This window comes from Amblyomma mixtum, chromosome 10 (genome assembly GCF_055824585.1).
Source record: "Amblyomma mixtum isolate Tamu chromosome 10, ASM5582458v1, whole genome shotgun sequence".
Taxonomy (NCBI): domain Eukaryota; kingdom Metazoa; phylum Arthropoda; class Arachnida; order Ixodida; family Ixodidae; genus Amblyomma; species Amblyomma mixtum.
The window spans coordinates 102,026,437-102,043,324 of NC_143021.1; the positions used below are offsets into that span (position 1 = coordinate 102,026,437).

Here is a 16,888-nt window from a genome sequence, read left to right on the forward strand (position 1 = left end):
GGAATATATTAGCGTTCTTCAAAGCTCCTGGTCTGCTCGATGTCACAAGCCTATACGCATACAAGTTGGCTAGTATTTCTAGCACTATCTCTCCTCCGTCCTTAAACAGATCTGCTGTTACCTGATGATCACCAGCTGCATTCCCCCTTTGCATTGCTCCTAAGGCTTTCTTTACTTCCTTTTTTTTTAATAGCGGGAATTACAATTGCTGTGTGCTGCCGCCTCTATCATTAACGTTCTCATTACATTGGCTACTTTATAGATTTGTGTGTAACTCTTCAGCGTTATAACCATATTATTTATTGGTTTGGTTTATTGGGGTTTAACGTCCCAAAGCGACGGAGGCTATGAGAGACGCCGTAGTGAAGGGCTCCGGAAATTTCGACCACCTGGGGTTCTTTAACGTGCACTGACATCGCACATACACGGGCCTCTAGAATTTCGCCTTCAAGAAATTCAGCCGCCGCGGCCGGGATCGAACCCGCGTCTTTCGGGTCAGCAGCCGAGCGCCGTAACCACTGAGCCACCGCGGCGGGGGACCATATTATTTATATTGGTCATGACTTTGCCGCCTGTGTCTCCTAACTGATACACTCGCCTTTTACGTACGCCAAATTTCCTCTTTATCCCTTTTAGGCTACTTGCGGCTTTGAGCGCAACCTGGAGTCTCTCCATATTAAACTTCCTTATGTCGGCTATCTTGCCCTTGTATATTAATTTAACAGCTCTGCCGGTTCTATTGTTTCTGCAGGGTTAGACGCTTTGAAGCTTTGACATTTCGTAATCAGATTTTTCTTGTCCGGAGACCACTTTCCTGCAGCCTGCTGAACCATCCTACCACCTACTTCTACTTCGCACGTCGCAACGATAGCTGTGAGATCATCCTTCATTGTTCGAACATTACGGTCGTCTTCCTCGGTTAAATCCGCATATCTGTTCTGCAGCTGTATCCTGCATTCATCTGCTTTCTCTCTAACCGCTAACTCGTTAACGCGTGCCTCCTCATTAGTTTCTTCTGTTCCCTTTTCAAGTGTAAGCTAATTCGATAACTTCCCTTTATGTAATCGCTACAACACACTTATCAGAGGATATCTACATTCTGCATGTTGCTAAGATTAGCGCATAGTTTGAAACTATTTCATTTCTGGCTTCCCTTTGGGGCGCTTCCACTTCTTCTTCCTAGTCTCTCGTTTCTGTTCTCCCGGAAGGAGGTATTCATATTTCGTAAATTATTTCTATCTACGAACTCTACTAGTAACTCCCCTGCTATAGTTACCTCCTGGTCTCTTGCCTGCTTCTTGCGAACCGTCGCATTGAAGTATCCCGTTTGCACAATGCACTGTGATTTTACATTGTAAAGTGACGATTCCATGTCATCTGAGAATCTTTCAGCGATCTTGTCATCATGGCTGGATGAAGGTGCGTAGCGCTGCTCCTCCTTCTGCTGGTACTTCTTATTAGGCATAGTTACCATAGCTGCCACCCCCTCGTTAACACTATAGGATTATTCTATGTTGCCAGCTATATCCTGATTGATGAGGAATAGCACATCTAGTTCTCGTCGGTTCACAAATCCACGATAGCACAGTATGCAGCCGCCCCTTAAAACTATGCACACCCCTCTGCCCTCCTAAAATCGCTAAGTCCAATAAATCCGATTTAATACCTGCTACTTCCTCAAACAATACAGCGAGACTAGCCTCAGGGGATAAGGTTCTAGCGTTAAACTTTGCCATGTTTAATTCTAGAACCTCTGTTTATTAAAACTATCCTTTGTTTTTTTTTAAGAGGAGGTCACCGGCAGCCTTCTAAGGATACAAAGAGGAATACCCGTACCACATCATACTGAGATCAGCCCATCTCACGCAGAAGCGTACACCCGTTGACAAATATGTGAAATAAGACTTTGTCCCAAAAAAATTTAATACCTTCGCATGCAAAGAGTGCTGCTTGAGACCTAATGGTGCATTGTGCTTTTCTACTAACCTAAATTTGTTTGCATATACTGAATAACATATGTTAGAACGGGTGTCTTGTAAAGGCAATGCCCACAACTTGACAACCAAAATAAGGGAAGTAAATATTCGAAAATATTTCTTGCTTTTCACATCTTTATTATATTTCTCACGGGCCGCGTCGCGCGAAGAGCAGCCAAAACAAAATATTAAAATATGGCACGGTTGGCTTCTGTGACATTTTCGGCAAAGAAGCAAGGCAAACAGAGGAATCTGTGAAGCCGCCTGCAATCAACGGCCGCTGCTACTGCGTGAGAAGCGACAAATCTAATCGCTACAAGTTCATACCTCCGTCCCAGGTGTTATTCAAAATTACTCTGAATCACGCGTGATAAGCAATAAATGACGTGCGTTTGTTGTGCGGAGTCCTTCCCTGTCGTCTTATAATCTGGAATGCATATGCACTATCCCCAAAAAGACTCTCTCGGAACCCATGCTGAAACGCCGTAAAATACTGCTCGTTTCCCCGCTGGGTGCACCTAATCTGGAAATATTAATTCGAGAAATGCCGCTGCCTCCCAAGAGTCGGAGCTTGACGAAATCTCGCAAACGTCAGCTACACTACAATTGCGTATACGGTATTAAGGCGGAAGCCTTTAATGCCTCATCGTTGTAAGCAGGAGTTGTCGACATGTCACGCTTTTCAATTAGTCGAAACGGTCGTGACTTCACAGTGCGCGAATTTCAAATGGGGCCAATTGTACTCTGGCTACTAACCATGCAACCAATTAAAGGGATCGTATAGTGATGCTGCAAGTAAGTTTGACTGAGTTTAGTTAATTCCTTACTTAACCAATTAGTCTAATTAACCATTCTAGTCAGACCACATAAATAAAAATCGAGTAGGAAATTGGCCGAGCTTGGGAATCGAACCCTGGTCTCCGGAGTGCGAGTCGAGCACGCTACCACTCCGCCATGTCAGCTCAATGGTTTGGAATGAACAAAGGTGCGTCTAGTGAATACGGTGTCTTCGTTCACTCCCATCTTCCTCCCTTTCCGTTACGGCGAGGTTCAGGTGTCCACCGAGATATGAGAGACAGATAATTTCCTTTCCTCAAAAACCAATTTACCGACGAGCAAGGCGTATTTGTCCGTGTTTCAGATTGCTCCCAATTGTCGTGACGTCACCGCGGGCGAATTTTGACGGGTGTCCACCGAAATATGTGAGGCAGTTACTGCGCAACTTCCTTTCCTCAAATACAATTTTCGACTAGTGTCTACTGAGATATGTGAGACAGTTACTGAGTAATTTCCTTTCCTCAAATACAATTTTCATTTTCTTCATTACGGCCCCTCTTTCTTCTTGCACTCACACTACCTCCCTTCCTGTACGGCGCGGCTCAGGTGTCCACCGAGATGACAGAGAATCACAGCCCCACTTCCTTCACTCATAAAGCGTTGCGTTCAAAGGGCAACGCATCACGCCGAACGAACGGGTGGTGGCGTTCCTTGGACTCCGTGGCAGCGCTACAAAACGCTGTCGCGTTCCACTCCTAAAGGCGTAGCTTAAGCTTCCTTAACTGGCAGTTAATTAATGCACCAACAAAATGTGCTGTGAACAATCGCGTAGCAGAATGCAGCACTCAGGTTTTCGCCTTTCACCACTTTAGCCGCTAAAGTTCCTCGTAATTTTTTATTCCATATGCATGTAATGAGAGCCACAAAATTAAGTTTTTATCTGATATTGCCTTTCATAAACTTTTGACTGCGGGTGTACACGACAACTGAGGGAAGAAAAACGCGCTAACTTCACCGGCTCTTCCGGTGAAACAAATCCTGGGATCTGCATTTCGCCTAGCTTTTATTTCTTGTTGATTTGGCTCGCTCATCTGCATACAACTTTGAACAACACATGAACCGAGCGGTTGAAATCACTACTCTCTTTAATAATCCTTAGAAATTTAAAAAAAAGTTAAAATTTTCTTACCGTTGCTGGTCTGTCCCCATCCGGCAGCTAGCAAGTGCTTGCTTGTGACATCAATTTTTTTAGTGGGAAGGCAAACAGGCTTAACAAACCTGTCAAAATTGAAACGCTTGCGAGTCTATGTGAGGCAATGAAGAAAACAGACGATTAGAAGAATACAAAATACAACAGAGAACAAAACTCACCAAGCACGAAGAGCATTGTTTTGGAGAGAGGACCACAAGTCAAAAAGCCGCAAAGGAGAAAACTTACGCCATACGGGCTGACTCATAAATGAGGTTTAATTAAGAAAACGCGAAACTTATACATATTGCAAAGTGGCGCGCCCAAAAACGCAAGAAAGCAAAAGATATCAGGCAGAATGCTTTCACTGCCGGCCGAATAAGAGCCAGTTTAAACACGTATGCTTATTTTTTATAAATGGCACAGCTTTGAAACGACAAGAAAATACTGACGAGGATGCCGACAAAAAAACAGCCGTGTTGTCAAGCGGAGACTAACTTTCCCGCTGTTGTTTATAGTGTTTGGACACACGGGAAGATAACCTTACACCATAAGACCGGCTTTGCTTCGTTAAGCTGATATGTAGAGAAGAGCCGCTTTTTTATAAAATACGTCCGCCGCACAACTTCGGGATATGTTAGAAGACCCTTTTTTCACATGAACATGCCTCACCGAATATTTTCCGCTCTTCCTCACACGAGACCGAGGCGCGCTTGCCAATCATTGAACATATTCTGCCAACATTTTCTGAAATACATCACTGCCACTGCTGTTGCCCGCATTTTTTCCGCTTACTTGAAATTCGACCAACATGTGCAAGGACAGCGCGCCTGTTTCTTTTACCGCCCTGGTTCTCAATTACCGGTCAAAGAGAAGCTAGCGTCCACTACACCTTCTGCACCTTAATCATGCAGGACAAAACGACTACCGTCCTTAGTTTTGTGTGAGAAAGAGTTTTATCCGGACACTCCCTCCTGATTGAAATCTTTTGTTTTGTGTCTGGTTGCATGTAAGACATTATACAACAAATCAATGTATTCTTACTGAGTGCTCGGTTGCAATTCAGACCACATGCTTGGCGAGTGCGATATCTTTGCATTTCTTAATATCATTTCCATGCTCTCTTCAGCGGTCGTTTAAGCAACGACCAGTTTGGTCGACATAAGAAGAACCGCTTTACAGAGGAATATCAGAGGTTGGTTTCTTTTTCCATTCCACACAATGAGTCACGTGTTTACTTCTGCACTCGTTTTTTCTTCTTTGTCTTATTTACTTTCTTGCACAACCTGCGCAATTTTCTGGGCGCCGAAAACAGGAGACGAAAACCTCCTCTTCATACAACCATTTTTAGCAGATGGGCAACGCGATGACCATACAGGATTGACGCTGTCTTGACTGGACGCTCATCGAGACGTTTCGAGCGCCTTGTTGACGCAGCTCTTTCAAAAAATAACGAGCTATGCTGTTGATGAGACCCTTTGGATAACCTGCTGGAAGTGGCTTTTCAGCTTGAGCTCTGACACTTTCGAAGATGCCGTGGAGGCAAGGCCTGTGGAGGCGTTCCTTAGAGCGCTCACGGCTACTGCACGCTTTACCACTTTCGAGTGCGCCGAATAATAGGGCAGGAATCCCTTCTGTGATCGCGGGACATAGAGCTAACAAAGATGCCCGTCTTCCAATATGAGCCTTTGTCCAGAAATTGGGGCTGGTTCTCCTCAGGTGCTTCCCGCGTGAATTAAAATCAATCGAGAAGCTTGAAAACAGGGCACGTAATTCTTCACTATCCTTTGAGAGGCCGCTGCTTGAATTTCTGAGGATGAGCAAGTAGTCATCAACGATAGAAAAACATCCGCATTACACTGCGGTCGCGCAGGGCCTCGTCCCACCTTCTCTCGGCTCGTGCCTGCATAAGGTCCCTTAGATATTGCCCAATACATGCTTCTATGCGGGCCCATTTTCGCTGGACGAACAGCTGGCCCTCAAACTCGATGAAGGTGGGGCGCACGTAGACCGACAGCAAATGAGGGAAGCTTTCAGTTGTCAGTTACAAAATTCCAGTTCTTCGCACGTACAGAAGCCCACAAAACGGTGAACTTTATGAAGTGTTCGTGAGTGATAAAAGAGGTGACAGATGTTTCAGCGTGCCATCTCTTCGCTTATCGAAAAAGGAAATAGCCTCTTTAGATATGGACCACTAATATAAGTTTCGCACTGGTATTTTTGTTGGTTTGAAGAGCCTTTCTGTATTTCTTCGGACTTCGCATGAAATAATCTCGGTTGTCAAATCAGCGCTGCGTTCTTCTTATTTGTCCCAGGTTTCTTCCTGTTTTCGGCATCAGTCGTGAACAAATTAGCCCAGGAATCCTCCCTTTTGCTATGCTATCAAAACAAGCCCTTCTAGGCCAGCCTGATTGGTCGATAGAGGTCGCGTCACCTTCTGGCATCCTCACACCTTGCCACCATAGGTGGTGGTAACCTGGGCACCGGTTTCTGAGCACCTTGCCCACAGTGGGAGGTGGTGATTAAATATTCATTGCTCGATAGTGGCCACGTGACAGCAACACCATGTGCACGTTATCACCGTGCAGGTTACCACCGTGCACCCTGCAAGCACGTTATCACCGTGCTTGCAGGGACCTTGAAGAATCATTGCACCGTAGATGGCAGGGAGGTGGCATCGTGCTTGCAGTATCATCGCTATTGCCGGCAGCTACGTCAGACGGCGCGCATCAAGCAGGAAATTAGAGATAACGGCTGCTGAAGCTTTTGGCGCAAAAAATCAAAAGTTGACGATATCAGGTTTGTGGCCATCGCAGGCTTTATATATGGGGCTCGAGATTGCCGCGCCATTATAGCACACCGAAGCCTCAACGGCGGAGCCGCTGCGCAGTGAAGGATTTCGAACATATCTGTGCATTACGTGTAGAAAGCCGAAACCAGGCCGTAATATCTTGAAGCCTAAGGTAGTGCCTCAGTGCCATTAATATTCAGGTTTGGTTTGGTTTAGTTTATAGGGGTTTAACGTCCGAAAGCAACTCAGGCTATGAGGGACGCCGTAGTGAAGGGCTCAGGAAATTTCCACCACCTGGGGCTCTTCAACGTGCACTGGCATCGCACAGTACACGGGCCACTAGAATTTCGCCTTCATCAAAATTCAGCTGCCGCGGCCGGGATTGTACCCGCGTCTTTCAAGTCAGCAGGTGAGCGCCGTAAGCACTGAGCCACTGCGGCGGGGAATCAATATGCAGGAGCAGCAACATATGAAACCTATAATTTAAATAACATAGGTGCACAATTTGTAGTGCAGTAAATACAATAAGACGCGTAATAGAACAAATATATTTGCATATGCGCCACAAAGTACAATTTATCTACATTCCAGAAGGCAAATACAGAGGATGATTGATGCATTTGATCAAATATATCAAGGTAACTTTTAAAAGGTGAGAAATTTGCCATTACACTAATTGCATTCCATACCCAGGTCTTATTCTGGGTCATATGTAGTTAATGCTTCTTAAGGCGCAGTCGGAATTTGTGTTCATATATATTTTTAAAAAGTTCAAGAAGTGTCCAACGGTCGTGCCCGATATATTCTGAAAGACAACTTCATCGCTCTTCTCTATATTGCATTCTGCCTAATTCCTTCAAAGAATCCATCATGCGGTATCGAAATGTACCAATCTTTTATGTCTGTGGAAAATCCTGTAGATGCATTCTGAGACGAATTCACTGGAAATACACTGCAACAGGATTGTATGGGAATTTTTTTGTACAGAAGACTAGAATTTGTGCCGCCTCCAATGTGGCACTTGTCTTGTACGTTATATTGTTACCAGGTGGCAAGCCTAGGAAAAGCACTACATGATGACAGATGATAATATGGTTTAATGGCTGTGGGCCTAGCACGAGCGCTCCTTCCCGCGCCACTGCCCTCTTCTTCTTCGTAACACGACCCGGGTCCTCGGAGCGATCGTCCCGATCGATTGCTTAAATTGTCGATGATGAGGTGGCGATGACCATGATCACAAAGGATAGAAGAAGATGAAAGGCTTGCCGCCAAGATGAACGAGATGATCTGGTGAACGGTTGTCCCTTAAGCTTCAGGTACAGCGGTCGGTAGCGCACAGCCGAAGGTGAGGGGCTAAGGACTCGCCGGACCTGAAGCTCCAGGGACAACCGTTCATCGGATCATTTGTCACCATTCCATTAGCATGTCGCTTAACGCCATTGCGGTCAGCGTGTTTTGCGCATTTATCGCGATGTTGGTGCTGATGTGGTTTTACTACACTTCACTGCAGAGTATTGACAAGGCCGTCAACAACATATCCGAAAGATTTGCATCTTTTTTTGGAGGCCTCACTTTCACCCATGAGTTGGGCAGTGAAAATTTCCTGTAGTACTTGCACCTAAAGCTTGAATTCGCGGTTTACATTTGCTGGTCCTAAAACCCTAGGACTAAGTCAACCCATCTGCCGTTGAAAACGCGCATTTACAGCATTTATAGCGCATTTATAACGCTCTGACATAACCGTGGCCGGCCAGGAAACATTGAAAAAATCTCGAGAGCACAGCTGAGGAATAAGCTTCATCAGCATTATATTCATCTGATTTAGCTCAAAGCACACTCCAGACAAAAAAAAAGAACACACAAGACGAAACACGGGCTCAACTCACGACTGATTGATTGGAGGTGCTGCGAGGAGCTAACGGGTTCGTCAGCGCCACGGGTGCCCTCTTCCACCCTGCTCATCTTATCACGCAGCGTCACGGCCTAGCACAGCCTTCCCTTCCTTTCCTTGTCGTTTTCTCTGACTGGCTATAAAAACCAAAGCCACGAAATAAATCTCGTTCTTTTTGCTCCAGCCACCCGTCTCGTTTCGTGCTAGCGGGCTCCGCCGCCGATCCGTTGGCAGGCGTCCGCCAGCCGCCGGACCGCTTGTAACAGCCGGAAAGATCAAAGCATATACTATATGTTCGTTGACCTGCGCAAACTCTTCTTAAAAGGAATCTTATGGTGTCTTCGACTGGTCGTTTCAGATCGCTCTAGAGCGCTCTGAGATGCAGCCGCACGTTCGGCTGGTCGAAATCAAGCGCTCTGACTACATTCGGCTGGTTCTCTCAGAGCCCCCGCCTCCAGCTCAGAGCGCTTTGAGGCGCTCCGAGAAAAAAGTCGGAGCGGCCCCGAGATGTGTTCACGTGACAGAGCCACTTCCGCCGGGCAGCGATACAGGTTCAGCGGCGACGGCGGCGTGGGTGGTGCAGACTGTGTGATTGCTGTCGTAATCAACCACGAGGTGCGTGCGCTCATTATTAGCAAGGTTTTTTGAGGGCTACTTAAGTCTCTCATTCACGCATCGTCCAGTCTGGCCAATGTACTATTTACCTTAGTACAGAGGGACCTCTTAACGAGAGAACTTTTTGGGGTTGAAACGACAATCGCAAAGTTAAACCAATTAGCCACCTTCTTCAAGTTTTGGGTTACCTTGTGCAACTACTCTCTTTTCAATCCGGGTATTCGCAACAATCATTTGAACGCCGGTCTTCATTTTTCTCAGAAGCTTCTGAGCAGCAACCACCACGACCAACCTAGGGAGACCAGCTCAAAATAGCATCTCCAACTGACGATCAAAACTTGCTTGCATTTTATGGACACAAGACCTCCGAAGAGAGGCTTCCAAGCGGAGTGTTTTTAGGCCTTTCTTTTCTATTTTTGTGTTTGCCAAGTAAACTGTCAAAAGCTCTTTTTATGTACAAGGGTAATACGCCCAGCTCACGCGTCTTTCGCTCAAATGTACACTAAAATCTAAAAACTGAAGCTTTTCTTCCTTAGGAGACTCATAGGTAAACGTTAGCTGCTTGCCGAGTCGCTTAGAAGCTCCTAGTACACTCTTTTATGTATCGTCTTTGGAGAGGAGCAGTGCTTGTAGAAAACAAGTAAAAAGTCGTCCATATAGCTAAATATTAAACAAAAGCGAAAGATAGCAAAAAATCAGGAAGACACTACCAAGAAAGATATCCTGCAGGTTACAATTTACAGTCATCGCGTTTCTTGAAACAAAAAAAATGAGCCGACACATTGTAAAGATTGTCTTTTTGGCATCATATAAACTGAGCATCTTATGCCCATTGTTGTTTAAGAAAAGATAAATAGGGTGTTGTGTAGTAAGGATTGTTTTCCGTGGGTCGTGTACAAATTTCTACCCACCTGCAGGATGTTGTACATTGCCGAAACGGGTGCGTATTTTCATGAAAGGGCACGCGAAGATAACTTGGCAGCAATGAATAACTGGTAAGGCTGCGTAGGCCCACATTCAAAGGCATGCGAAGGAAAGGGTGAGAGCAAGAGAAAGATTGCCTGCAAACCTATCTTTGCAAAAACAACTTTTTCGTCCAGCTCGAAAGAGAGAACAAAAAGGGATGTGGTAAAAGCATCTGACGTCGTAAATGTGAAAGAAGATTGCACCAGCACGCAGTCCATTTTTCTTCTACCGAGGAAATCGCTTTTCTGGAAGGCCACTTGTAAATATTTTTAATCTTTTTAGTCGCTGTATTTCAGCCATTTCTCTCTTTAATAGTTTACGAGTTTAAGGATACAATTCTGGACTTTCGCCTATTTAATGCGTATTCTATTGGTCGAGTTTGTTAGACTGCCGTGATGGCACTTTTTTTATTCATTTTCGCCTCATCTACTACATTTTTCTCCCTGACCTTCACTTTCTCTCCGGTTGATTATTGTTTTAAATTCTGCTATCTGCGTAGCTGTCTCACGTTTTATCGCCTCGTCTTCGGCTTTACTCTTGCTAGCTGTTTTGCGTTTTGCCATTTGGGTTGCCGCAGTATGTTTTTTATTCCCACACTTTTGCTATTTACTCCAGGTATTTGTTAAAGGAAGTATAGCTTCTTTACACCTTTATTTTGCCAATTTTTCAGTATGTTTACTTGAATTCCTCTGTGGCACGATCTCAGGTTTCCATGCCGATTATCCTGGCCTTAAGTATTGTTGCAAGTGCTTTTGTAGGTTTTGTTTGTAGATTTCCCTCTTGTACTTATCTGTTCGTGTGTGAATTACACAGGTGGTGACGATTCTTGGGTTCCTCGCCTCAAAAAGCCGATGGCTTCTTTTCCTTCAACAAACAGTTCGGAGTTTGCTGCCATGGTGACGCTTTCGTTTCTTTCCCTCCTCTCTTCGTCGGTTTGGCAAACATTCCTATATAATGAACTCACTAGCCTTCAAGAACGTCCTACCAATTGAAAAGGCTCTGCGGCAATGTAGCATGTATAAATATGAGTCAAGAAACCCAGTGTCTACGTTATTGAGGTATAATTTTTTCTTCAATGAAACTTTAGGCACTATTTATCCCGCGGACTTCAAATCTAGTGAGCATCTCTGAAAAGTTGACTGCATAATGCAGGGATGATAAATATTTTCATGCTCCACACGATGCAATATAGGAGGCTTACTTACTTTCAACAGAGCTATGTCGTATTTTGCGCTTGCTTGCCCGTTGAATTTTGGATGCGGCAGCATTGTCTCTACACTGTAGACTGGACCTTCACTAGGTTCTGTCGTGTTGTAGTAAATTCTTACTTCTTCTATTGCTACTGCGTTTCTGAAAAAAAATTGTGGGACACGAAAATAAGTGAGCAAAATTTTCAGCCGCAGTTAGCAAAACATATCATTGTGACATGTTTGGAATTTAAAGAAAGGACGCTCATGGCTGTGTATTCTAGAAACACACAACCCCAATTTTTTTTAATCACATAGTGCATTTTTTTCAATCGCGAACATATTAACGTACCTTAACGGGTAAAAAACTTCCATATTGTACGAGAAACTGAGGGCTTGTTGGTAACCACTTTTTTTTCAAATTTTGCGAGGCCCTGCGGTAAATTGCGGCTATAACCACAGTATGTCACCCAACCATGAGGTGGGCAGTCAACCAGCCAATCATAGACGTGACGGACCTGGACGCAGCTACAAGCTAGCCACACTTCTGCCGGTGCATCCCGTCTGGCTCAGTAACCAGGCTCACCCTGCGCTGATTACAGAGGGCAGGAAGACGCTTTCTTGACAGACTGAAGGCCTCGCTTCCCATGGAACTGAGCCCGCGAGCCGTGGTCTCGCCCGACGAGTGACACACCGACAGTCAGCACAAAAGAACGGCTTATTGCTGGCCAAAACAACGATTCACCAGGGGCACATCATAAAGCAACGGAGCCAACCATGGGCTACCTCTCAGCGCGGCACAAGGCTAAGGCTAGAACAAAACAGGCGTTACACCTGAGCGCGGCAGAACAAAAAAAATAAACAGTGGAAAAGGCAGTTCAAAAGAACTAAACAGAATGCAGAGTGAGATGCGAATAAGAGAAAGCGGCAGTGATGTGGGCTTAAAACGCTACATGAAACCCGGCTGCTTGCGTAGCAGCCTCCGGAAGTATGGTGTATCACAAGAATATTAATGTGATAGCTTTAGAGGTTTCGGTCACGAGAAAAGCCGCCGCCAGTCCATCCACGTCGCGAGAAAGCAGGAGACAACATGGCCACTAGGTTTAGGGAAGGTGCATCCCCCCCCCCACCCACCCCCACATGGCAGGTTACAGCGAAATTAAAAAGACTTCAGCGCAGTTGCCACCTGCCCACCGGGGCATTGTGCATCTGCTCATTGGTCAGGCGATAACATCGCGAAGAACTATCTGCGCAAACGTGACAAGTGCTGCGCATTAGCGTTCAGGGCGGTGACCACGGACACGAGGGTGGCCCTGACCCCTACAGTAATCTTGTTTTTTCCTTCGTTAATGATGGACAGCAGTTCTTCGTGTGCCAGCAAAAGGGAGTTATCGATGCCCATCTCTAGAAGAAGAAAAAGAGGCACTCTTCTGCGGATCGCACTGTTTTGAGCTCATGCTGATTTCTTTTCTTCCCAGGTCTAAAAGGCCCCTTAGAGGGGTTCTCTGCTTGAAGGGGCCCTGTAACACCTCGGAGACCACCTGACTATACTCTCCCGTCTTAGCGCAAAACCTCGGTTTTTATTTTTTCAGCACTTTGCATCCAGGAAGCTGCCTGTTTAGGCCTTGCGGCTACAGGCTCAGCCTTCACTGACCGCGCAGCTACTGCCGGCCTGGCGCTTAGAGCTGGACTATCCACGGATCCCTCACCTCCTGAGGTCACCTCTGCCTAGAAACGGGCTCCAACGACGCGGTGATGCCAGAATGACATCGTCTACGTGACCCTGGAGCAGCTTCAGGTGGTGAATCCCGACCCCTTTGGGGCTCATATTTCACCTCATTACCGGGTGTTCGGGGCGTCTCCCCATCACCTGCTGCTGTTCCAAAGACCCCGACAACCTAGAGCCGGGGACTGGTACATCCATTTTAGTGGCGCACGAGGAACTGCATTGCATCATTAAGGACGAAAAAAACAAGATCACCGCAGGGGTCCAGGCCAACCTCGTGTACCTTGTCTCCGCCCTGAACGCTAATGCGCAGCACTTTTTTGCCTGCGCCATCCGTCTGATAGAGCGCGTCCGAACCTTGCGAGAGGAAGTTATCGCGCGGCATCGCGAGCTGACAGTCGTCAGGGCTCGTAATGCCGAAGAGTCCGCCAGGGCTTCCGAGACCGAAGCGGAACTTCGCCTTTTGCTGGCCAGAGCCGACGTGCGTAGGACCTCTGCGGCGGCCCTGCGCGGCGTTGCCGTACCTCTTCCACCCGTCGGCGCTGGTTCAGGCGTATGGAGGTGTCATAGGGACACCCAGGATCCCTCGAGCTCGGAGTTTGTCCTCCGGCCGAAGAGCCCAATGAGATGTTTTTGGTGTCTGTTGGGGCTTCCGTGAATGTGGGTCGCGAGGTCGCTACCCTCAAGTCGGCCATCGATTCTGAGTCTTACGGAATACGAGCCGTAAGACTCGTCCCACCCTCGTGGACACATCCCGGGAACTTGGGAACCTCGAGAGCCTGTAGGCTGCCATCTCCCGCATCAAGGACACCCGGGCTTTAATCAATATCGGTACGCCTCAGCGGCGCAATCCACATACCCGCCTGTTCGGGGTTGATCCTCATATCCACTCTGAGGACCTCGTGACCGCCCTCAGCCGGCTGAACCCGACACTCTCTGTAGATTCAAATAAACGTAAGGTCAGACTGTTCGTTATTAAGTGCTCTGGACAGCGCGCACATGTCCTAGAGGTTGACCCTCCCGGCTTTGGGAGGCCCGTCGTGTCACCGTGGACTGGACCTCGAATGAGATCCAGGACTATCTTCACATCCCGCTCTGCACGTTCAGCGCTCAGTACGGCCAGCGCCCTCAAGGCGTGCCCGCATGCAGTGGATCCCGCTAAGGCCTACTGCCGACGGTGCGAGGGGTCGCACCGCCACTCTGTGCCACCGCCCTATGCGGGACACTATGCGACGCGGCTGGCCGCCTCTCTAACCATCCAGCCGGGCGTGCCTACTTCTTATTATTGCGTTCGTGCCAAGACCGTTTGTGGGCATTACAGACGCGGTCGCCTGCGTCCCTATCCCATGAACGGCACGGCCGAAACTGTGGCTGCATTTACGGTCTTCTGCAGTCAGCCTTGCTCCGTATCGTTCTTTTCTTGCTACTCGTTGTCGCTTGCCTGCGTAGCTCGTCCTCGGCCCTCCTGCCTCCACCACCGCCGAAATCTATTAATCATTGTGCTGTTTTTCTTCCCTTTTTGCGGCCCGGGCACGTTTAGCAGCTTCCCCACTGTTCCATCTACTCTGCCAACTTTGTAGAAAGATTACTGCCCTTTTTTCTCCTCTTTTCACGGCCGTCTCACGTCTCAATACGCGAGAGCGTATCGCGTGCCCGCCGTACGCTTGGATTCATTTCGAGCCCGCGCAACTGCGATTGTGCTCATTACCCCTCTTCGCCTTCTTCTTCGCCTCTTCTATGGCCGGTTCCGCTCAATGGCCCGCCGCTTGCTTTTTGAAGCCAACAGTGCCGTGTTAAACTTTATCTCGTCAACATCTACCCTAGGGCGCTCTTGGTCGCGTTGCTGTCGTCCCTTTTCGGGCTATATGCCACTGTCGCACCCCACCGCCACCTGATCCTGTTTTCTTCCTTCGCTTCTCTTACTTCCCCTGCAGCGGTCGCCCATATATGATCATTTTCTGGTTCGTTTATCTTCCGTCCTATGCCTTCTTATATCGCCGTGGCTATTTTGTGTTTTCTGCAGATCAGCCTTCACCGCACCTGGCGTGCAACTGCTGCCTCGCGAGTCATTTTCTTTCTTCTCCGTTTCCACTGACAGAGGTAGCGGACCCATATCTGGTCGGTAGCATGGTCTGTTAGTCTTCCTTGTGGGGTTTCCCTCTTCTCGACTAAATCTCATCCTCACTCGCTTGTTCTTGCGCGGGATCCTATTTTTGAGGCGTTGCCTATTTAGGCCTCCACGTTCGTTGTGGCGGGGCTCTGCACCACCCGATCTGGTTGCTTCTTTTCTGTCTCGGTTTACTCCCCGCGCGCGCCTTGTTTGACTCTGCGTTAGACCATCTGGAAGAAGTGGTCACTTTGGCGGCCCGCCGCCCCATCATCCTGGAGGATGGCTTCAACGCCAGGCATGAATTTTGGGGCCCTGTACCTTCCTACTCGCGTGGCTGCAGACTCGTTCGCTTTGCCCTGGCTCACCAATTGCCCGTTTTAGATAATCTTACTTCCGCCTCACTTACGATAACCATTGCACGAACTCGTGGATTGACGTCACGCTCGCTTCCCCGTCCCTGCTCAGCTCCTGGTACACCTAGATCGTCTCGGACGCCGAATTTCATTCCGAGAACTCTTATAATGAGGTGTGGATTCGTCGGCCTACTTCGAAGCAGCACCGCCTAACGATTGCATCCCGGGCTTGTATTGTTGAGTGCTTCGCAAGGGACGCACCGTTTCCCCGGGCTGTTGGCTCAGGTCCGCGTTGATCCGACTCTCTGGAGACAGCGGTCACCCGGTTCCACGATCGGGTTACCGCTCTGATTGAGCGCCACAAGCGCACAGTTGATAAAGCCCCCCAAACTTCATAAAGTAGCAACATATCGCCTTCCCTCCTCCGCTTTCTCCTCTCGTTTTGATGCAGAAATGTTTTTTCATGCATCAAAAAAGGCATGGAACACATGCCTGGGGAGGCGCTCGTTTAGGCGCAAGAAGGCAGCACCCAGCATGGGAGAGAGTAGAAGACGGAAGGGTGGTTGCGGGCGGCATTCTTCAAAGGTTGCCATTACTTTACGAAGTTTGAGGGGCTTTAACGGTTGTGAGTGCTCCGGCCCCTGAATCATGGCGGTCCCTTGAGCTCGCCATGAAGCGGCGCCGCGTTCGAGCCTTGCGCCAGCGCTTTCGGCTTTGCACATCGTTGATGCGCCGTTGATGCGCCCCGTATAACGTACCGCGTTTCAGGCGGCACTTGCCTGTTACCGTCGCAGCATCATGGAGGTGTAGGTCTGGGTGTTGCGTAAGGCCTGTCAAGATGTGACTTGCAAAAGCCTTTTCGGAGCACCCTTTAAGAAGGCATTCGTCAAACTACGCGCCCCAGAATTTTCACTACCTCTAGACATCGTAGGCGGCGTTCTGACAACTTCTGTCGTCTAGTCGGCCAACTTTTGCTCCGCATGCAGGTCGCCTTTGAGAATTATTTGATGAATTCACCATTGCACGCGTCTATCCGGGCATCGGTGGAGTCTCTTTGCCACCCTTCTCTACTACCGGACGTCCCGTACTCGCGTAACGAGTTTCAGTTGCTCGTGAACGCCTTTGGTACGGGCACGGCTTCCGGCTTGGATGGGCTGATGGCGCCCTTGGGTACGGGCCTCTGACGTGCCCACCCGTCCTTCTTTCTCTTCCGTTGCAACGGTGCCCTCCGTCTCAGCCACTTTTCCTCCGCGTAGCGCAGCGGGCGGATCGTCTTCCTCCCTTAGCTATACCGCATTCCTCCCTCC

General features: G+C 48.0%; 1 protein-coding gene across 1 annotated transcript in view; it reads right to left on the bottom strand.

The window, feature by feature from the left end:
• LOC149326558 (cathepsin G-like) overlaps positions 1 to 16,888 on the bottom strand; it is a 43,075-nt gene that overhangs the window by 11,842 nt on the left and 14,345 nt on the right. Inside the window, exons 7-9 of the mRNA XM_089564613.1 lie at positions 11,411 to 11,555; positions 3,943 to 4,057; positions 1,277 to 1,476 (exon numbers count right to left, since the gene is read on the bottom strand). Of these exons, the coding sequence (XP_089420739.1) occupies positions 1,277 to 1,476; positions 3,943 to 4,057; positions 11,411 to 11,555 (460 nt within the window). The remainder of the gene's footprint in view (positions 1 to 1,276; positions 1,477 to 3,942; positions 4,058 to 11,410; positions 11,556 to 16,888) is intronic.